Below are 21,690 nucleotides of genomic sequence, written 5' to 3'. Positions count from 1 at the left end.
GCTCGTTTAGTCCCTATATTTTGAAGTTAGTACTCGTTTAGTCTCTATATTTTTAAAAATACCTCAAACCATCCCTACCATTAAATTATTGACACTTTTACCATTATCTTTTGTTCCTTTTAACTTATTTTTATAATATTGCCCTATTATAATAATTTTTTAGACATTATTAAAAAGAAAAAAAATAACCCTATTATAATAATTTTTTTAGACATTATTAAAAAGAAAAAAATAAATTACCACTTTAACACCAAAAAATAAAATAAAATAAAATAATATATATTAATTTTTGTGGAACACACTCTTGAGTTAAAATATTAATTTTTCTAAAAAAATTGATAATGTAATTTTTTACGATATTAATTTTTTAGACATACGTGAGCTTCCACAAAAATTAATATATACCTTTTTTGTTTTTATTTTATTTTTGAGTTTAATTTGATAATTTAATTTTTTATTAATATCCAAAAAAGAAACATTATTGTAAAAATGTAATATTGTAAAAGCAAGTTAAAAATAAAAAAAAATAATGGCATAAGTGTCAATATTTAGTAGCAGGGACGTTTTGAGGTGTTTTTAAAAATACAGGGACTAAATGGACACTAACCTCATAATATAGGGACTAAACAAGATTTTACCCTCCTTAGAGGATATATAAAGTATTTTCACCATTTTTATCAGTTTCAAGGTCCATTTTCGACCTTGAGGCAATCCCGTATTGTTCAAAATCTTACTTGAGCGTCCGAGTGTAGTTGCCAGCCACTACCGGCTCCACCTCTAATGTCCGTGTGTGCTCTGATTTACAAGATACATCAAGCTTGAGTTGTGGTGGTTCTTAGTCTCATTTTAATACATTTTTTCTCCTTTTACCGTCAAACACACAACCCTTGCAACACCTCAAAATATAACAAGGCAGCCTCTCTCCTTTCAATATCCATCCTTTCTCACTATTTTTATTGTTTTATTTGGGGTCATCCAAAATCCCACTAAAACATTAAGGTAAATTCTCTCAGCATAAAGATTATATTAAAATTAAATTAAAAATTATTAATATTTCAGTATTGATTTAAAATTACAATATATCAAAATAATGGAACATGTGGCAAGAGAAGAAACCAGCAACTAACACAATCACCCTTGTGGGCGACCGTCGCTAGCACTCGTCAAGCTATATTCATCCGTTTATACTATTGTTTTCAATTCAATTTCATTTGGTCGGTTGTCTGTCGTTTTAAATTCAAATTTTGGAAAAATTTATTGGCTTATATCTACACCCTCTGCTCAAGAAAAATTGTCGGCTTGTAAATAAAATTATAGTGCTTTTAAGCATCAGTACTAACCTAATACAAGAGATTTTAAAACAGAGTGATTTTTATGTTTATTTAGTGGAATATTTAATTTATATTCCAACTGTCACTAATTAAAATTTATTATTTAAATTAAAAATAAAAAATTAATAATTATTTATTACTTTAGCCAACTAATATCATTCGGCCTGTTTTTTTCCGGAAAAATGTTTTTTAGACAAATATATAAAAAAGATTGAATGAACAAATATCGTTTGTTCGTTACGCACTCAAAAACAGAAGAAAATCAAAGTGAATAGAACAATCCGAGTAGCAACATTGAGCGTCCAGTTCGCCAATAGTAGACCGCCACGTCAATTTCGGACCCACGTAAAACTCACTCGAGGTTATGACACGTCGCCTCCCTTCTCGTCTCCTCGTCGTACCGAACATTAAATACAAGTAAACAACCATAAAATAAAAAACAAAAGCCCTAAATCCCTACAATTCTTGCAGTTCCTCTTTTAATCTCTCCCGCCATTTTCACCCAGAAAGAAAGATCAGAAAAATATCTCGTCCGTTCAATTCCCTCCGGAGCTTTCACAATTGATAAGGTGCACACCTTCTTAACAAACTGAATTTTGCCCACTCTCTACTTACCAAAAATAAATAAATAAAATCAAATTTCAAATCGTTCAATTATTTGGTAATTGCTGTTCGTTTTGAAGTACTTTACGTGCATTATAAGCATCAGTTAGTGTTAATATTGTTTAATTAATTAATTTTGAATTGGTGTTTATGTTTAATTATTTGAGTATGCTGCCTGGAAGTCGTGCCTACATTTTAAGAATTTTTAAGAAGTTGAGATTATATATATATTAGTGGATCAATTTTGATATTGTTACATGTATGCAATGCTTAGTCCTGATGGAGTTAGTGAATTTGAAGTGTAATGCCGTGTCAATTATATGTTCTTCGAAGCATATGGAATCTAAGACTAACAATATCTGTGGTGATTAACTTGGTGGGCTTGGCATTTTTTGTTAAAATTTTTCAGTGAACGTTTGGAAGAACTTTTAGGGTAGGTGCCATTTTTACGTTTCCAAGTCCCAGAGAATGAACAACTTTTAGTTCTTAATGTTTGTTTCTCTCACATGCTTTTCCGCCTTTTCTTTATTGGAATGAAGGTTGATGGATAGTTGTGAAGCTGACATGTCAAGTCAATTACCTGAAGAGGATGGTAAAAATGAACTTCAAATGTCACTGAGGATGGACGTGGATGAGGGACAGGGACGTGAAAACTCTAAAGATTCCTCTGTTGGAAAAAGCAGTGAAAGTACTAATACTGAGTGCAATTGTCAGAGCCCAAGTGCTTCTTCTATTAACAAAAGCCTGATGGAAATTCATGGAGAGGAGTATCAAACTCTTGGAATTTCCTCTGCTTACAAGTGTGAGACGGAGGTTGTCGATGGGGAGGGGGAGTCTCACACTTCTGAAGTTTCCTCTTCTGATGTATTTGGGGGTGGGGTTGTTGTAAAAGATGAGGAAGTGACATACGTGATACCAACTGTTGGCATGGAGTTTGAAACGGAAGATCATGCATATAAGTGCTATAGCAGATATGCTGTGTTGGAAGGATTCAGCATTAGGAAAGATTTTGTGAATAAAAGTCGGATAAATGGCGTAGTAGTGTCCAGGAGATACACTTGTTACAGGCAAGGGTATCGGCCTACCAAACATAGTGCAAATTTGAGGAAACCCCGGCAGGAGACAAGAACTGGTTGCTTGGCACATATGACTATTGCACGCCAACCTAATGGAATGTTCCAGGTCACCCATTTTGAAACAAAGCACAATCATGAGTTTGTAACCCAAAGTACAGCTTACATGTTGCCATCACAGAAGAGATTATCCTTTGCTCAAGCAGTTGAAGCTGACTTATCCAATAGTTCTAGGATGGATGGCATTCCAAAACTTGGAATGGGTTTTGATTCAGAAGATCATGCATATGAGTATTATAATGCATATGCTGGACGGCTTGGTTTCAGTGTTCGAAAAGATTATGTAAATAGGAGTAAGATAGATGGTGCTGTGGCATCTAGGAGATTCACTTGTTTTAGAGAAGGTTTTCGGCAGAAAGACAAGCGGGATTTGAATGTGAAGAGATCTCAAAAGGAAACAAGAATTGGTTGTTTAGCTCAGCTGGTAGTCTCTCGTCAAGCTGATGGTAAATACCGTGTCACTCATTTTGAAGAAAAGCACAATCATGAGCTTGTAGCTGCTTGTCGAGTGCCCATGTTGAGATCACAAAAGAGATTAGCTGGGTCTCAAGTTGTTGAAGGCAATGTGCAAGATGTTTCTGAGAATCAGCCAAAATCAACCTCAGAGTTATCTCAGAACTTAGCTGGAAATGAGCTGGGATATAATCCTATTGATTATAAAAGTAAACTTTCTTCCAAACGTACAAGAGAAATGAAAGAGGGAGAAGTAGAAAGGATACAGCAATACTTTAAAAGTAAGCAATTAAAAAATCCATCTTTCATCTATACCATGCAACTTGATGCTGAAGATCAAATAACTAATATATTTTGGGCAGATGCAAAAATGTTGGTGGACTATAGTGACTTTGGTGATGTAGTTTTCTTTGACACGACCTACAAACTAATCAAAGATGGTCGACCATTTTGCCCTTTTGTTGGGATGAACCATCATAAGCAAATGGTGATCTTTGGTGCTTCACTTCTCTATGATGACTCTGCTGAATCTTTTAAGTGGTTGTTTCGAACTTTCATTGAGGTAATGTCTGGGAAGAAGCCAAAGACAATCCTCACTGATCAAGATGCAGTACTGGTTGAAGCAATCGATTTGGCATTGCCGGAAATGGATCACCGAATATGTGTTTGGCACGTATACCAAAAAGTACTCAAACAGTTCAACCACCTGTTTGTGGGCTCAGATTCTTTTGTAAATGATTTATTTAGTTGCATCTTTGACCATGAAGAGGAAGAGGACTTCATCAAAGCATGGAAGGTTATGCTGGATGCATATGGCCTTTGGGAAAATGAGTGGTTGAACGAGATATTTAAAGATAGAGAGGAGTGGGCCATAGCATACAGAAAGAATATATTTTGTGCTGACATCAGAACTGTTCATCTTCGTGAATATTTTACTTGTAATTTGCGGAAGCATCTAAGGTCTGACTCTGATGTGATATCCTTTTTCAAGCATCTTGGGAAAATGGTGAATGATTGGCACTACAAAGAATTAGAAGCTAATTACAATATGAGCCAACACATGCCCAGACTAATTGGGGATGTGATTCTTTTGAAGCATGCAAGGGGTATATACACACCAAACATATTTGAATTGTTTCAACAAGAATACGAAGCATCTCTGAATATTGTAGTTAACCAATGTACTGAGAATGGATCACTGTTTGAGTATAAAGTGAGCATATATGGGCAACTAAGAGAGTATGCGGTAACTTATAATTTGTTTGATGAGACAGTTATGTGCAACTGTATGAAATATGAGTTCATGGGAGTTTTGTGCAGTCATGCGCTGAAAGTGCTTGACTATAGGAATATCAAGCTGCTCCCCAGCCACTGCATCTTGAAGAGGTGGACAAGAGACGCAAGGGTTTGAAATACTAGGCACGTATTTAGGTTTACATCATTAGAGTGACCGTTGGTTGGCTTATGAGAACTGATAATAAGATCTCCCATATCATTTTGAAAGGATGTTACACGTGGATGCTGCAACTGTTGAAGCATTTCAGTATCTTGTACAGAGATACTAGTATGGTGAGTTACTTTGTAATTACATATGTAGTGCACCTTTTTTATTACCATGTTTGACTTGTAGCTAGGTGGTGTGAAAAAGAGCTGAATCATTCTCTCTTTCTCAGATAAAGGCTTAACGCTACCATTTTTCATCAACATTTAGTTGGATTTGCAGAGAGTATGATTCTTAATGGTAGCATACAGTGGATGCTGCAGATTATATGTAGTTGTTCCGTGAATGCTTCCTTAAGAAATATGATCTGTCTTTACCTAATTGTCTATTGTAATGACTTCCCTCATTTTTGTGTTCCTGGTTTTGTGGATGACTTGTTCCCTTGTGCATAAGTTACTTGGCAATATGTCCAGTTTGGCATGTATTTATGGAGGTGTTCGTTCACATAATTTATGTTTCTGATTTCTAAGCTTTCAATTTTTCTGTGGCTCAATCTTTTCTTGCGATCAATTTCTTTAGTGAATAAGTTTTCTTGAAAAGAGAATAGTATTTAATGGTAGCATACAGTGGATACTGCAGATTATATGTTGTTGTTCAGTGAATGCTTCCTTAAGAAATATGATCTGTCTTTACCTAGTTGTCTATTGTAATGAATTCCCTCATTTTTTGTGTTACTGGTTTTGTGGATGACTTGTTCCCTTGTGCATAAGTTATCTTGGCAATATGTCCAGTTTGGCATGTATTTATGTAGGCGTTCATTCACATAATTTATGTTTCTGATTTCTGAGCTTTCAGTTTTTCTTTGGCTCAGTCTTTTCTTGCGATCGATTTCTTTAGTGAATAGGTTTTCTGGAAAAGAGAATAGTATTTATTTGTGTTCGGTTGTTTTCAATTTCAAATAAAAGTGGTGGTTTTTCCAACAATTGCAATGCAATCAAGTAATTACACTTTCTACATATGCAACTAATTTGCTTAGACATTTTTTATTTTTCTTTTCCCTTTTTCCCCTTCAAATCCAAATGGAATCGTTCCTTTTGCCTGTTTGAATAAAACTGTAACAGTTCTGCTTGTATCACATCAGAGGTAGGATGTAATTACATTCTAAAATTTGAGCCTTTTTGTGCAACAGACAAGTCAATCCATGATAGGCTCACCTCAACACTTTGGTTATTTTTGACCTTTTGTGATTTGGCTGACACAAAGGTTTTGAATTGTGAATTTTACCATTCCCATTTCAACTTGGTTAACCATAGCATGTATCAAATGCTCATAAGTTCTAGGAGGCCAACATTATCATATTTTGAGGAATGAAAGAATTTTTTACAATATCTTGGGTCCATAGAACACTAACTAAAGATAGGAACTCTGCATACAAGCATAATTTGCTACAATTCCAAGCAGATGGTCTCATTCCCTAACAAATTTCATTTTGTTATGCAGATCCATCATGCAGAAAACTCAATTTAATGCATTTGGCAGCCAATGTTGCTTGACAATATTTTTCTGTCCACAGAAACTTAGATGCGACACTTCGTAGATTGGTACTCATGCTGAATATTTGGAGACTTATTCTCATGAGTAATCTTTGTTGGTCTTGAAGCAAGAGAACGAGTTGAAGCGTGACTTTTCTTTTCAAGGACATGATCAGAACCAATGTGCTTAGTTGGAGGCCTCTGACGAGGTGTGGATGGTTTTGTCTGGAAAGTACTTGCTGTGAGTTTTGGTGACTGAGGACGTGTCGGAGGATCCTACAAGAAACAAGAGAAAAGAAAATTTTTCATCGTGACATCTGCTGATCAAAATGCAAAACTTGGGGAAGATTATAAAACGCTTTACATTTGTAGAGTGATTGTAAGCAAAATATCTGGGGAAAGTAAGAAGAAAAGATGTTGCGACTGTGCCAGAATCATTGATGAAGAATGCTTCCCATCTATAATTTCCTAGAGAGGTCAAGTAACACAAGTTCTTTTCTAAGACAATGGATTTGCACAAATGAAGAATTCTGCATTGACCGTGCTGCTTATACACTTTCTAATTTCATTCTTAGAACTTGTTGCAGGTGCACTCTGGATCCTGGCGATATTTATGCTACTAGATTTGACATAACAGCACCATATAAGAATACCGGAGAGGTCTGTAAAATGAAATGACAGAAGGTACCTTATTCGTCTGACTCTTTGGTATTGCTCTTTCTTTATAAAAATCTGGCAGAGGCCTGGCCTTAAAGCATAGGGTTTGACGCAGTTTTCTGATTTCTGTTTCTGCTTTCTCCTGCTCAAGTGAATCAAATTGTTATGTTTAATTTTAGTGAAACTACATCCATAATCTTCATTGATACATGATGTAGGTGAGAGAAACTTTTCAGAAGATGAAAGGGATGCTCGGAAACAGTGTACAACCTTGAGCGTTACCTGCTTCTGCAATTTTTGTATTTGATTGGCGTTGAATTTCTCTTCAAGCTTCTGAATGGAGGAAAAATCACAAACAGAACAAATATTTAACCACACATAATTTGAGGCACCAATGAAATACAATAAATGATTGAGAATGAAATCAAATTGTGGCAATCCTTGCCTCCTTTCTTCTTGCAGCTCTTTCTTCTGTCCTTAAGCGGAAAGGTGTAAATGAATTTGGGGATTGCAATTTGTTTCTGCAGGCACTCAAAAACTTTGAACAACTGGCATGAAAAAACAATAATCAGGACTTGGAAGTCCTTTTGAAGCAAGAGGCATATGCCATTTTTTCGAACTCACAGGACAATTGCTTATAATTATTTCTTTTGTTAGTATCATTATCGCATGCGTGATCTGTTATTATTAAAGCCGTACAGTTTTATGTCACTAGTTAACATTTTACATTACAACTCATAATTACCGGTTTCATTTGTTGATATAACAAATATGAATGTAAGAAGAACTTCTTACTCTGTCGGAAGGAAGTTCCACCTAGCTCGAACTGTTTTGCTTCCCATATTTGAATCATGAGGGGTTCCATCCCTGCAATTTATACATATAAATCAACACATTTAAGAAATCTATATCTTCACCGACTTGAAAACTAGCAACCCCCATATTTCATTTTCCCCTTTTGGTATGAGAACGGCCAGATAGATACCTTCTGTTTTCTGACCAAGGGGTGGCTAAGGGATGCTTTGGTGCACCATTCACAGATGCCTGCGACTCAAAACACAACATTTTTAGCATGCATGTGCAGAAAATGTTATAATGCAGGCTGCAAAGCATGGAAGAAGAGAAGTAGGCACCGCAGTAGGAGTCATTAATGGAGTTGAGCAATCTTTAGATGCTTTGGAATTGGAACCCATAACTTTGGAACCATCAATCTTCCGGACGATTGTTGAAGTCAATCTATTGATTTCTCTAGCTGGGGTGAGATAAATGGACTTGTGAATTGATTTTGGAGTTGATCTCTTGTTATCAGCAAAGTCTATTGCAGATTTCTTCTTGATTGGAGTGGCATTGATTTCCTTCGTGGACTGTAATGGAGCTGTCGGTTTGGCCGGAGTAGATGGCGTCTTAGTTGCTCTACCAAAATTTAAGGACTTTGAGGAAGAGAAAGACGGTTTCTTCTTGCTCATCGACGCCCTATCATCTTGATTGGAATTGGAACTCTGCTATAACCAAAAAATAGAAAAATTTTAGCACAATAATGACATTTGAAAATAGAACCCAGAAAAGAATCATGGGGTGTTGGTCAACATGGTTACCTTTAACCGAGGCTTCTGCATTTGATTTGTCCCACTAAGCTTCGAATCTTTGGCCTCCCTTTTACTATCAACCACCACCACCCTCTCCAGCTGATTTATCGATTCAGTCTTCTCACAGTTCTCCGTTTCTTTTACTACATCCGCACTTCTCTGTCCAAGAACATTGTTGCTTTCAGATTCATGCACTGAAATGGTAGCTGCTTCTTGTTCTTCAACAGCTATCAGCTGTGAATCTTGGGCCGTAACATTCTGAACTTCGCCTTCAGGTTGTGATTCTCCAGCAAGATTGTTGTTTGATGCATCTTGTGCTTGTTCGAGCAAAGCAGCAGCTTTCTTTCTTGCAGCAAGTTCCTTGTAGTGAGCTTCAAAGAAAGCTTTCTTCTGGGCAACTGATCCAGGGCGCGAGTACCTCTCAGCCTCTTCGACATACTTGTTATGAGAAGAGAAAGATGACCATTTTTCCCAAGCCAATGACTCTGACATAAACCTCCCAAAAGAAACTGACTGTCCAAGTGCATGAATTGGGTTCCCCTCCTGTAACAAAAATATTTAGCACAAACTGAACCTTTTGGCAAAACCTCCAAAACCCATCTGGCATTTCTATGAATTATGGGTGTACCCAATTCTTAAAGAAGTGGTTAAAAGCTCATAATAATTTAGTTTCAAGATCTTACCTCTTTGGCTTCATTAGGAAAGCCAGACACATAAGAGAATGGTTGTTGCACTTGCATTTGCATGAGACAAGTTGACTCTCCCATAGTGTTGCAATTCTTTGAAATTGAAACCTCAAAAATTTTCTAACTTTGGACTCTCTCGTTCTGTAACTACAACATGTTTCTAGTGTTTCCCACTTGGAAACGTTCAAAAAAATTTGAAATTTAAATGCCAAAAAGCAAATGGTCCCTGTGGCGAAAAAGAAAATAACAAAAATAAAGGAAAGCACCACGGCAAGCCATTTACAGCACAAGGCAGATGATAAAAAAGTTAAAAGTTTCGTGCAAATCCTTTAATTTTATTATTTCTAAGTGGGCTCACACCCCCACTTTTAATTGGAAGACTTGCATTCATTTTCGGACCCTTTTGGGGCCCACTCGTTGAAATTGATGAATGTTGATTTGCTTTAACGTCCATTTGGTTGATTAATTTGAATTTGAAGACCCAACTCATCCCTCCAGACAAAGAAATTGAAAATCCGTTTGCATGTTGCATTGTTGTTGACAACAGAAGCAATTGGAAATTAAGGTTACTGAGTTTTGGGACGTGACGGAATTTGGATTTTGAAAGGGAGAGAGGGAGCGTTTTTGGAAGCATTAACTAATAGTAGATTTGAAGGAAAGCAGTTGGGATTTAACAAGATGAACAACCGGTTGTTGCAATTCTAACATCAATCGACAAAGCTAATGCTGATGGTAAGTTATAGGATGTGGACACAAGGAACAATTTCATGGCTTTTAATGTCATGAGACCATGGTTTTTGTGAAGTATTAAGAATATTTAATGAGATTCATCGTTGAGATTTTGAAATTCACTGACTAAATATTGAGAAAACTAAATATAAAATGTACTATTGCATTTAAAAACTAATGCTAAATGAATCAACTAAATGTTAAAAGAAATATATTATTATTATTATTATTATTATTATTATTTGAATAAAAAAAGAAAATTATATAAAACTTTTGATTTCCACAATCAAATTTGAAAATAGAAACTGCTGTTTATGTTAGATGGATGAAAAATCAGTTCCATGTTAACATTTATTATAAATAGGGAAGTAAACTTCCAGTTGTGGAATAATATATTTAATAATAAAAAATAACGAATGAAGCCAATCCGTTCTAGTCTAGGTGGTTAGGATATTCGGCTCTCACCCGAAAGACCTGGTTCAAGTCCCGGCAACGGAAACCTTATTTTGTTTTTCTCTTTTTTTAATTTTTGATACGCCAATGATTGCTAAAAAAACAATCTGAAAAAATCAATCCAAAGAACGCACAGGAGTTTAATTACAACAATTCAAACAAGAAGCAATTTTATTTTATTTTTTTGTTTCTTCTATTACACTCTGCAAGATCACAAGTAGCAACCATCTGAAGTTGAAAAAAAAATAAAAAAGGGTTTTCTCCTTGTGCCCATGACACATCTCTACTATTGGTTTTATTCATTGCAGTACAATATATATCAAAAGCTGAAAATGGATCACGAAAACATATAATAAGAATTCCCAGAACTGAATTTGACCCGGTAAGTATGTTAAAATTTGAAGTCTTGCCTTGCAGCAGGAGCTTGAAAGCCGAATTTTGCAGGAAAAACAATTGCACTGTCAAGCAATGCACCTATTTACTGCAAGAGTAAAGATTTCCTTGACTTTTCACCCGTGTGATGTTTGCCTTCAGACTGTTAAAAGCTGGAATGTATGACAATCTAACTGAGTATAGCATTTTTCTAGTAGGATCTCTGTTATAAAGATAGTTCAGCATTCTTGAGATGCCTATCACGTCCATTCATATCCAAGAATCCCGAATAAGAAGATCTTCTCTTGCTTCTGTAGCTTTTACTTCGTGGTCCCTTCCCTTTACAACCAGAAAATAACACGAACATGACTAACAAGAAACCCAAGCCACAAAATGCCCATATTGCGATAACCCAGAACCTCAAAGAACTGAATAGCCCATCTTTTTCAGCAGGCACAGATGATTCCATTGAATGATTCCTTGGCATACTGACAGCGTGATGAATTTGATTAACTATGCCAAATTTCCTGTGATTTACAACTTCCTCTGTCATATCTGAAATTGATTTGGATAAGGAACTGGGGTCAGGGCAGTTCCTCCTTTTATGATGTAACCGCAATGCTTCATTAAGTTTCTTTGCACATTCTATGCTAAGCAGGTCTCGCTGCAGGATGTTCTTATCACTCCTGTCAAGTGTTGAAGGATCAGGTGGTTCTGGAAACTGAGCCCAGCATTTGTTGACCATATCAGCATCTCTCCAATTTGCCTTATCAAAGCTCCAATTCCCAACTGAAAATTCCAACCCATAGTGGAAAACTCTGTATTTGACACCAGGTTCAGGGATATATCCCGGGTAAATCAATATCTTCCTGTTTATGATATGCCGAAGTTTCAACTGCAAAACAAAGGACGAGACTCATAAATTCATTATTCTGACTGAAATAGCGCTAATACACATTACCACGGCTGAAAAAAGGGAACATCAATAACACTTCAAGGAGTTCCTATTCTCTGAAGACCAATTTAGAGAGCATCAAATCAATATTTGAGTATTAAACTGAAGCCTAGTCAGTTCATCAGTCGTTTCTTAGAACACTACTATAATTAATTTCTCAACCGCATAACAACTCTGTCTCTACAATTCTAAAATAGCATAATCTAAATGTGGATCAATTCACAAAAATTAAAATACCTCTGCTGCCCCAAATGAGTAACCATACATCTCGCTAATCCATCCAGATTCATATACATCTCCAGTGATATTTCTGGAATAATGAGCTTTGTCTGCACGAACCTCCTCAGTTTTATGCAACCATAGCATTGCAAATTTACGGAGATCGTCTATATGCATGATGATTACACCCCCAACCTTGTCACAAGCATCAGGATGGCGAGTATGGAGTTTCGCAAGCTCATTGTTGCAACCAATTAGGTAGCTGACAAGCATAAATAAAAAAATTAGTTTTGGACAAGATTACCAGTACATAAAAACATGTTAAGTAGGGAAGGGAGGGGAATTCATAATGCAACCACATATCGAATCATAGATGCATTCAACAAACCAAAACAAGATATTCATCTCTGTCTTACTCGTAGGGTGTTGAAACTGGCCGTCCACGTTCTGCTTTGTACTCCCATGGTGTAATTGGACCTCTCATAATCATGTCAGCATCAAGAATAACAATAAACTCTGCATCAGTATCTGCATGATTAAGCCAGTGAAGGACCGCAGCAGGTTTATTAATTGCTGGATACCTGACAAGTAATAAACAAATATTCTCAGCTTTCGGTTCTTCATGCTGACATTCACTTCTCTTAACCTTTTCTCTCTCTTTCGGGTTTTGGTCATGGTGCAGGAAGGGGAGAAAATCAGTCAATTACACTACCAAAAACTACAAGGAAAAGATCTTTAAAATTTAATGTTATACGACTTCAATGCCAGAACTTCCAAGTAGAGTTCTAAACAGATGCCTGTCCTGTACTAATATTTAACATTTGCACAATAAGTGGCTGCTCTCAAGATTCAAACTTGTGTAATGCACTTGTCTGCCAAATTTTAGGCTATTCTAGAGAACATGTCTCCAAAGTTCATTTCAATTTAGTTTCAGAATAACACTGCAAGTTAATTATAATCTTAGATTAAACACTGGTGAGAGATCGAATTCCATGACAAACCTAAAGGGTTTCTTACAAAACATGTTACAATTTGCTAAGAGAGAAGGTTCAAATGACTCATTCAAAGATCTAACAAACAGAGGGAATGACAAAGAGAAAACAAGCTACACCAGGCCACAGGGTAGTTCATAATTTCACTTTCATGTGTATGAAGTTGCCAACTACAGAGGAATCAAAGGAAGGAAACTATACAGGATATACTTCAATCAGCAGTTAGGCTAGAGAACGGGATATTGTTTACTAGACCCAAATGAGAATCAACCTCAAGTCACTGAGATATAAAGGCCTCTTATTTAGAGGTTACCTACAATCTACAACTAGGAAATAAGTTCTAGAAGTGAGACCTTCAAGAGTTAGTACCACTGCCTAATTTCACTCACACCCAATAAGCACCTTTTCTTTACCTGAATAATGCCACAGATGAACACTAAAGACTTGATGGCAATAATGTGAAACAGGTGTGTAAATTTCATGGCTAAATGAAACCCAAAAAGTTTAAGAACCAATCTACTACAAGTAAAAAGGAGAAAAAGAAAAACATAGAATTACCAATCGCCTGTAAGTGGATGTTGGCTCATGGAAGGGACATAATGGGTGGGAGCCAGATCATGGCCTTCATATTTCTTTAAATCTTCATCTGTACAGCTGAGAAGTCGTGTAATATTTCCAGGCTGGCCACTTAGGTGAAAACTGTGAACTAGCCCTACAGTCTGCCAATCAAAGTAAGGGGTACATTCTGTAGAAAAAATGGTATGAATTTTTGGATAAGGTCTCCGAGGTTCGCCAATGGCCTGCTGTTGTCCAGCTGCCTTAGCTAGTATATTAAGATGATTTAGAAGCTTTGGTCGAGTTAGTTCAGCAAAAGATTTGCTCTTTAAAAAGCTCAAGTACCTCGACCACTTTGGCTTAGGGCATCCATTTGCTGTATGTTGTAACAGCAGACCCTCATTTATAGTGTTGATGCACTCTATATTTAAAAATAGGGCTCTCCTTTGGTTTGGATCAGGTTCCATCTCTTTTACCTGCAGACAAAATATATATTAAGCATCTATTACCAACTATAATCATCTTGAATGCAATTTCTAACAGATATTAACTTCAATATATTAGTGAAAAGACCTTATAGTCTGGGGCTCAGTTTTTGTTCACAATACATGGCGTAATTTCTTTCTAGGTTCATATACCTCTCTAGGATAAGGAGGTTCAGGAAAGAGCCGGCCACAGTCATAGACAATATTATCTTCATGGTGTTCTAATTTACTGAAAGACCAATTTCCCACTCTAAATGGCAAACCATAGTGAAGAAGAATAGGCTCAACACCCTCTCGTGGAATATACCCAGGATAAATCATCAAGTCATCATTGATCTTATGCCGAAGTCCAACCTGAAAAATGAAAGAAAAGAATTAAATAACCAGGAAGAAAGAAGGAAAGCAAAAAGATTACGAAAGAATGTTATTGGCTGCAGGAAACAAATTAACTGACTTACTTCTGCTGCGCCAAATGAGTAACCATACATCTCACTAATCCACCCTGAAGCATAGATGTCACCTGTAATGTTGGTTGCCCAGTGAGCTCTATCTTCACGCACTTCTTCTGTCTTTGAAAGCCACAATGGTGCCAGTGCTCGAAGATCATCTATGTGCATGGCTAAAAGCCCACCAACCTTGTCACAGAGTTCTGGGTGCTTTGTATGCAATTTAGCCAGAATATTATTGCATCCAATCAGATACCTGAAAAGGCAATGAGTTGTATGAATAAATACTGATAGCTTCAGAAAAAAAAAAAACAAGAAGAAAAAAATGAAAATTCTATGCAAAGCATATTTAGTGCTAGCAATTATCCAAGTACAATCAGCAAGCCACCGTTTACTCCACAAAATTCTCAAGGGAAGGTTCCAATACATCAACCAAATTGAGGCGAAAACCAGAATTCTTATGTTGCTGTATTATAAAGAAGAACCTCACCATTTGTAAGAAAAAGAAAACTGAAACTATAAATGTAAGATATATTTATTGCTAGTACTAGACAAGATAAAGCTACCAAGTACCATTTAGCCTCAAGAATGTCTCACAGGAGGTTCCAGTACAACATCCAAAGGAGAGAGAGAGACAAAACCTGAATTATCATAAGTTTATGTTCTGAAAAAACTTTCCAATTCCTGGCGAACGATGGAAATTATAAGCAGGATATACCTAGTGCTACCAGTAGATGAGGTACAACTGAAAATCCCAAATTAGCTTAATGATAATCTGAAAGGAAGCGTCCAATAAATCAACCAAAAATAGAAGAGAAAACTCTTCAAGTTCTGAATCCTCATCAGATCATGTTCAATAGTGTGCTTCACCAAGGATACAGTCAGTGTATCACTTAAATATACAAAATGAAAAGTCAAGTACAAACATTACTATCAAAACATCTCTGGTCAGTCACTCATTTTTGTATCTGATGCAGAGCTAAACTAAAAAGCGTCTCACAGGTACTGAATGTTTAATTTGTTTGTCAAGAGAAAATACTCAGGTTTGACAATGAATAAGTAAAATTTTCAAATGAATGTTAATACCCATATAATGCCGCTACTGGTCTGCCTTTCTCTGCACCAAGTTCCCAAGGTATAATTGGACCCCGTATAATCATGTCTGCATCCAGAATTACCACCCAATCAACATTCTCAGCATCTTTACTGTGTTTGAGCCAGTGAACAATTCCAGCAGGTTTGTTAATTGCAGGATACCTGCAGAGACCCCCCAAAAAAAAAAGAAAAAAGGTTTACTTTCTTTCTTTCTCACAAGGAATGGAAGCTCCTGGGTCTTAAACTTTTCATTTGGATCTTCAAATTAAATAAATAAAGAAATGTTAAAGAAGAAGACAAAAATAGTCGGTCAGTTGCTTCAGAATTCAGTTCATCTCTAAAGCAATACAACTTTTTTCTAGTTTCTTTCTTATGATTTTCAAGATCCAATGACATTTAAAATGGTCCCTAAAGATAGTTACTAATAAAAACACAACACATACAAATAATGATAGTACAAATGTTAACAAACCAGCAAAGAAGAAAGAAGAAACACACAGACAGACACAGAAGATGAATTATACATTTAGTGGGCACATTGATGATATAATGAGTAGTAAATAGGAAAGAAATATCATTTCTAATGGATTTTCAAAAGAAATGCAGCAGAATAAAAAAAACAAGAAGAGGCTTGCTCTCTACTTATTCACTAAAAGTTCAGAAACAAGAATTTGTAACCTTAGTGAGACACTGCCATCGACTTGTTTGTCAAGTCTTGCCTGTATACTTTCCAAGCAAAGCATGAGGAAAAATGATATGCATCACATAAATGGAGACAATGATCTAAAATCAATTTAATAAAGCTCTGTGAAGCAGAGTAGGGAAGACAAGTTAATTGCCAAAAGAAGAACGGTAACACCTTAAAAGAACTATTGGCTTCCTTTAGCCAATAAATTGATTGCCTATGCCTAATCAAAACAATTGACAATTGTTTTTTTAAAAAGAAAAATAGATTAATTGCCAGATCAAAACCATTGATGGTAAACAGCACAAGCCCAGAAACTAAAATTTCAAGTTATGATCAAACAACAACAACCAAAAGAGAAAAAGAAACAGAGAAGGTACCAGTCACCAGTCTTTGGGTGTCTACTCATGGAGGGCACTTCCATAGTCGGAGCCAAATGCATCCCTTTATATTTCTTCATATCCTCATCCGTACAGCTGAGGAGTCGGGTCACGGGTCCGGGTTGCCCGGCCTTCTTGAAGCTGCGCATTAGCCCCACTGTCTGCCAATCAAAGTAATTCCGACATTCCACCGAGAACAGCGTGTGGATCCTGTAGGGAGCCTCCTGTTTGTGAGGAGGTGTCTGACCCGACCCGAAACAACCTAGAAACGCCAGAATCAGAGCTAAAGACAAGATTTTTTCCATTGAAACTCGAATTTCAGGGGCTGATCTCAAATGGGTATTAGCTCAAAGATCTGAATTTCATCGCCTTGATGAATAAAGCACAAAATTATGATGAAAAGTCAAAGGTTTGATTTTTTTCCTTTGCTCTGGTTTGTTTATAATGCAGCAAGTGAAGTGCTGATAGTGGGAGGGAGCTGCATGAATTAGAAAATATTTTATTTTGATTCTTTTGACATTGTGTCGTTGTGTTTATGATTATGATGAATTAATTGATAACAAAAGATGATGATTAATCAATTAACGAGAATAACATAAAGAAATGAACTTAAAAATGGGAGTTGTTGAACAGCTGGTTCGTAGACACTGTGTCTTGTCCACGAGGAACTTCGGTGCTGACGCGGTCCGATTCTTTTTCTCAAACTATTTTAAACATGGCACTGATGTCGACTTTGAAACGACATCTCTTCGTTGTCGTCTTGAAGTTGCCGATTGCTTCTGTCAAAGTGTCAACCATTACTTGCTACAAATACAAAATAGAAATAATAAAATTAAAATTGAAATTAAAATTAAAATTAAAAACAAGTTGACACGATTAATTTAATTTAATTGAATTGCTGGAGGAAGGAATTCCTTCGTCAGTTCGTTGTTCATTGAATTGATTGCCACGTCATCAGTCGTTAAGCTGCTCTGACGTGGCAAGGTTTCACTGGCAAATACTGGCGCGAACGCGTGGCTGCTTCTCTCGAGATCGAGAAATTAATCCCCCTGCCATTATTGTAATCAGACTTCAAAGATTCTGAAGACACTCTTCAAAGATATCCCAAAATGAAAAAGCGAAGTGGGTCTAAACGGACTGTCGTTTTTCTCTTTCTTTGCCTCCCATTTTCTTCTACTGCTCTACAGCTTACTAAGGTATGTGTATACAGGCCACACTCTCATCGGTCTTTTATTTGTTTATTTTCTGCATTCTTGAGTTCTTATAGTAACGAATTAAACCAATTTCATAGGTTTCATTTGGTCTTATTAATTGGTTCTTTAATCCATTATTTTCTAGGGTTCTTGAGTTCTTGCTGTAAAATTTTAATCTTGCATTCATTTTGATGTTTTATGCAGGATTTCAAAGAATCGGCACCTGGAAGGTAATACATAGATTACATTGTGGAATTCGAGACTGAAATCTGAACTACTTGCTTTGTCGAAATATTGTTTGGTTATATGTTAGTGCAACATATGGTTACTTAAATTTGATTTGATATCTAAATATGAAGCTCAGAAATTTGAAGCAAGTCGAGGAGGATGTTCATGAAGTGCATTGTTCAAGAGAAAGGAGTAGGGCTGCATGGAATATTATTGATGAGGTAATGGAAATTGGTAGAGCTAAATGAGCCAATTTTATAGATATTATGATATGATTTTCTTGGTTTCATAATACGCTTTCAAGGATGTTATTTGGGATTTAATGTTGTGTGCAGTACTTGATGCCTTTTGTGGAGAAGGAACAGTATCTGATTTCACCAAAATGCAGGCTTCATCCTGACAATGATCTGTACAGAGATCAGGAACAGCATAAATTCCATGTGGATGTAGATGAATGGCGATGCGGTTACTGTAAAAAGAAGTTTTATGAGGAGAAATATCTTGATAAGCATTTTGAAAATAGACACTACAATCTGCTGAATGTGGTATGCAGCCTTTGCTTGGATGTTGTTTTTTTTTTTTTTTTTGAAGTTATGATGTTGTGTTTAACACAGTTCTACTTCTAAAATTAAGAACTATTGATTTCTTGTTTAAATGGTGTCAACTAAATTTATTCCATCGCATTGGCACTCAGTCTGATATAGTTTAGCTATTCGACAGAATAATTTATGTAGACTGTGTTTATATGAAATTTCATATACAATGAAGTATCCATCTAACATCGCTTCTTCAAGATATGGGTATGTAATTTTGTATATGAATGTTATTTTCGTAATTGAATGTGACATAGGAAAAGATGTCTGAAGTATCTTAAAGTAAAATTTAGGCAAACTGGAAGCATGCTCTTTTCCTCTGTTGTTCAATAATATTTATGAAAGTATTCGAAGACAGGGGATCGTAGGACGCATCTTATAGCTTGTCAATTTATACCCAGAAAAAAAGGGGGGAAAACTTCAGCAGACTATTCTTAACCTTATATGTTACATGAATTAAACTTTTTGTTTGGGTTTTCCACTGGGCTCAAAAATCTGGTGATGGCATTCATAAATATGTCAAATATTGTTTCCACAAGGGATATTATAAGAGAGTCTGCAAATACTATTATTCTCTTTTCCATCTGTAGGATCCTTATTTTAGAGATTAGGCAATTGCCCGTTTGACCGATGATTATCTTGTGCCCTGACAATGACAAACTATAACTTTTATGAATATTCCAGTTCTTAATGCTCAAAGTTTTCTTCTGCCTAATGAACTCCCAAGTTACCTTATTATCTCATGTCATGAATTATAACTATTGCAACCTCTTATATTTCTCTGAAAGTCAACGTTTCTCGGTATCTGTCATATAGTTTGATGAAATTAATGTTTTGTTGTGTTGCTATGGATGTCAGTCATTCTCCACCTCTGTCCTATAGTTTTTTGGATTGAAGTGTTGTTACTTATAATCCAGTGTTGCTGTGAAATGAGAGTTAAGAGTGCATAAAACGATTGTTTGGACCTTTACCTACAAATTTAAGCTTTTAAGTCAAGTGGTAAATTAACATGGTATCGAAGTCAGTTTTGGTAAAAGGTATTTTGTTTGACTCCCCTTATGTGATTGCATTTGTCTCAACTTTTAACTTCTGTCTGCTGTCTCTCTGTGGATTTAGTTTCTATCTTCCTTCTCCGGTTTGGCTTGGTCCACATGACAAGCCTACTTTGTATCAGTTTTACATTTCAGGGTTCCTCTTATGGTTTGGGCCCTACCCACAAGCTTCTCTAGCTATGAAGTAAAGGTGGGTGGGAGTAAAACATTTTAGCTGATGTACTGTCAAAATTAAGCTGAAGCACAGCAGTTACAGAGTACAGAAATGCCTTAATCGCCAGATTCTTGGCTTTCTTGGTTGTGGCCATTCTGTCATGTTTATTTTCCTACCAATCTACTTCAGCTCCTATCTGCCCCATTGGTTTAATAAATTACCTTCTAATTTACTTTGAGGAAACCCTGGTAACATTGACATTGCAACTGTCTTAACTTGAATGATTATTGAAAGATGAATGCTCATGCTGAATCCAGAGTACCGGCAGGTGCATGGCTGATATATGTGGTGCACTGCATTGCGATCTTATGCTGGAACCCATGATACGTAAGACCAAGTGCAATCCTGCAGCTGCCGCAAGGAATCGCCATCTTTGTGAGGTGATATTTGAACAATGCTTGTCATCTGTGATTCCAAATTTTTTTTCTGTCATTAATTTAATTATTCTCTGCAGAGTCTGGCCAATAGTTGTTTTCCTGTCAATGAGGGTCCATCAGCAAGCCGTCTTCATGGTAATCTTTTCAGTTTTCTGATGTGTACACGTAGATATGCTTTTATCAACACTTCAGAACACTTTGTTTAATTATATTGAATTGCAGAATTCTTCTTGCGCCAGTTCTGCGATGCCCACACTTGCACTGGGAAACAGAAACCCTTATCGAAAGGACACAGGGTAAAGTTCATCTTGAATTTTTTTTTTTTTTGGCTAGATTTTTTTGCTTAACGACCGTTTTTAAGCGGCGAAAAGACTTTAGGCTATTTGTGAGAAGTGTTCTTATTATATTCCACCAAAGAAGTGGACAAATCAAGAAGGAATAATGGACTCTGCTTTCTCATTCCAACTTTTATTTAGATTAGTAAAAAATTTTGGACGTTAGGGAAGCTCTTTGCAAATAAATCATATCATGAATCAAATGCTATCCGTAAAATGATTTTTCTTCTGAAGTGGAAGATTTCAATGAGGCAAACTCTTGCATTTCAGAAAAAAAATCAGTTTAATTCATCATTATGGCTATCAAATAAGAAACTTATTTGACTACGCATTGTATAAACTTGAAGCTATCATAATATATCTTCAGATTGAGTTTACGAGTAAAGATTTTGTTCATTACACTCCTCTTTACCTTGCCTCTATTTTTTCTGTAATTGCAGAAGCGGACAAGTATGACTTATGTCACCATTTCTATTTTGATTTTGATGCTGCTGCCACTTTTCTATGGTTTTGTTTACTTGTACCAGAGGTATTTTTATTTTCTGCCCTCTCCTCTTTTTCATGATGTGCACCTTGAAATGGCTTCTTAACTGTTTCTGTTCATGTTCCAGGGGAATAAAAAGGGGCGCCCAAGAGCTGAAACGCATATCACAAGGTGGACGGAAGAAAAAGCCTTATTAGTAGTTGGTATACGTTTTTGTGTTGTCGATCATGACCCAAGCTTCATTTGTTTTTGAAATATATGCAAAAGAGAGGAAGAGAGAGAGAGAGAGATGCAGATCTGAGTACATCTTTGCTTTCTTTTATCTCACTTCCTGTAATCTTATCTGGATGTGCTTAGAGAAAAGCAGTGTACTGAAAAGGACAGTTGATTGACGCAATATAGATTCATAAGAACAAAAGATTAGCA

General features: G+C 36.2%; 4 protein-coding genes and 1 non-coding gene across 8 annotated transcripts; 3 read left to right on the top strand and 2 right to left on the bottom strand.

Annotated features, from left to right (window-relative positions):
- Positions 1-1,791: 1,791 nt before the first annotated feature.
- Positions 1,792-6,549, top strand: LOC18053603 (protein FAR1-RELATED SEQUENCE 7). The gene is made up of 3 exons (XM_024191091.1): positions 1,792-1,900; positions 2,474-5,089; positions 6,462-6,549. Exon 2 carries the CDS (start codon positions 2,478-2,480, stop codon positions 4,929-4,931), a length of 2,454 nt encoding a protein of 817 aa, XP_024046859.1. The 5' UTR covers positions 1,792-1,900; positions 2,474-2,477; the 3' UTR covers positions 4,932-5,089; positions 6,462-6,549.
- Positions 6,526-9,628, bottom strand: LOC18053602 (protein WVD2-like 7). Of its 4 annotated transcripts, none has more exons than XM_024191094.1 (9): positions 9,420-9,628; positions 8,746-9,279; positions 8,284-8,652; positions 8,136-8,194; positions 7,946-8,017; positions 7,596-7,698; positions 7,433-7,483; positions 7,182-7,292; positions 6,526-6,769 (listed from the first exon to the last, which is right to left on the bottom strand). In XM_024191094.1, the coding sequence occupies exons 1-9, from the start codon at positions 9,501-9,503 to the stop codon at positions 6,539-6,541; spliced, it is 1,614 nt and encodes a 537-aa protein (XP_024046862.1). In that variant the 5' UTR covers positions 9,504-9,628; the 3' UTR covers positions 6,526-6,538. The 4 variants fall into 4 exon arrangements, with proteins under 4 accessions (XP_024046862.1, XP_024046863.1, XP_024046860.1 ...); XM_024191095.1 differs by having other exon boundaries at positions 7,421-7,483; positions 7,596-7,671; XM_024191092.1 differs by having other exon boundaries at positions 7,421-7,483; positions 9,420-9,627.
- Positions 9,629-10,577: 949 nt separating this feature from the next.
- TRNAE-CUC lies at positions 10,578-10,649 on the top strand. The gene has a single exon. It is a non-coding gene; the product is annotated as a tRNA-Glu (tRNA).
- Positions 10,650-10,809: 160 nt separating this feature from the next.
- Positions 10,810-17,610, bottom strand: LOC18053601 (peptidyl serine alpha-galactosyltransferase). The gene is made up of 8 exons (XM_006447119.2): positions 16,789-17,610; positions 15,715-15,885; positions 14,641-14,884; positions 14,336-14,536; positions 13,701-14,173; positions 12,567-12,731; positions 12,169-12,412; positions 10,810-11,871 (listed from the first exon to the last, which is right to left on the bottom strand). Exons 1-8 carry the CDS (start codon positions 17,091-17,093, stop codon positions 11,203-11,205), a joined length of 2,472 nt encoding a protein of 823 aa, XP_006447182.1. The 5' UTR covers positions 17,094-17,610; the 3' UTR covers positions 10,810-11,202.
- A 58-nt stretch (positions 17,611-17,668) lies between these two features.
- On the top strand, positions 17,669-21,686 carry LOC18053599. Its single transcript, XM_006447117.2, has 9 exons — positions 17,669-17,984; positions 18,186-18,211; positions 18,346-18,430; positions 18,545-18,754; positions 20,326-20,448; positions 20,523-20,580; positions 20,668-20,741; positions 21,221-21,309; positions 21,392-21,686. The coding sequence occupies exons 1-9, from the start codon at positions 17,898-17,900 to the stop codon at positions 21,459-21,461; spliced, it is 822 nt and encodes a 273-aa protein (XP_006447180.1). The 5' UTR covers positions 17,669-17,897; the 3' UTR covers positions 21,462-21,686.
- The last annotated feature ends 4 nt before the right edge of the window (positions 21,687-21,690 follow it).

Source organism: Citrus clementina, unplaced genomic scaffold, assembly GCF_000493195.1.
Source record: "Citrus clementina cultivar Clemenules unplaced genomic scaffold, Citrus_clementina_v1.0 scaffold_2, whole genome shotgun sequence".
Lineage (NCBI taxonomy): Eukaryota > Viridiplantae > Streptophyta > Magnoliopsida > Sapindales > Rutaceae > Citrus > Citrus x clementina.
This window is presented reverse-complemented; position numbering and strand designations above follow the sequence as displayed.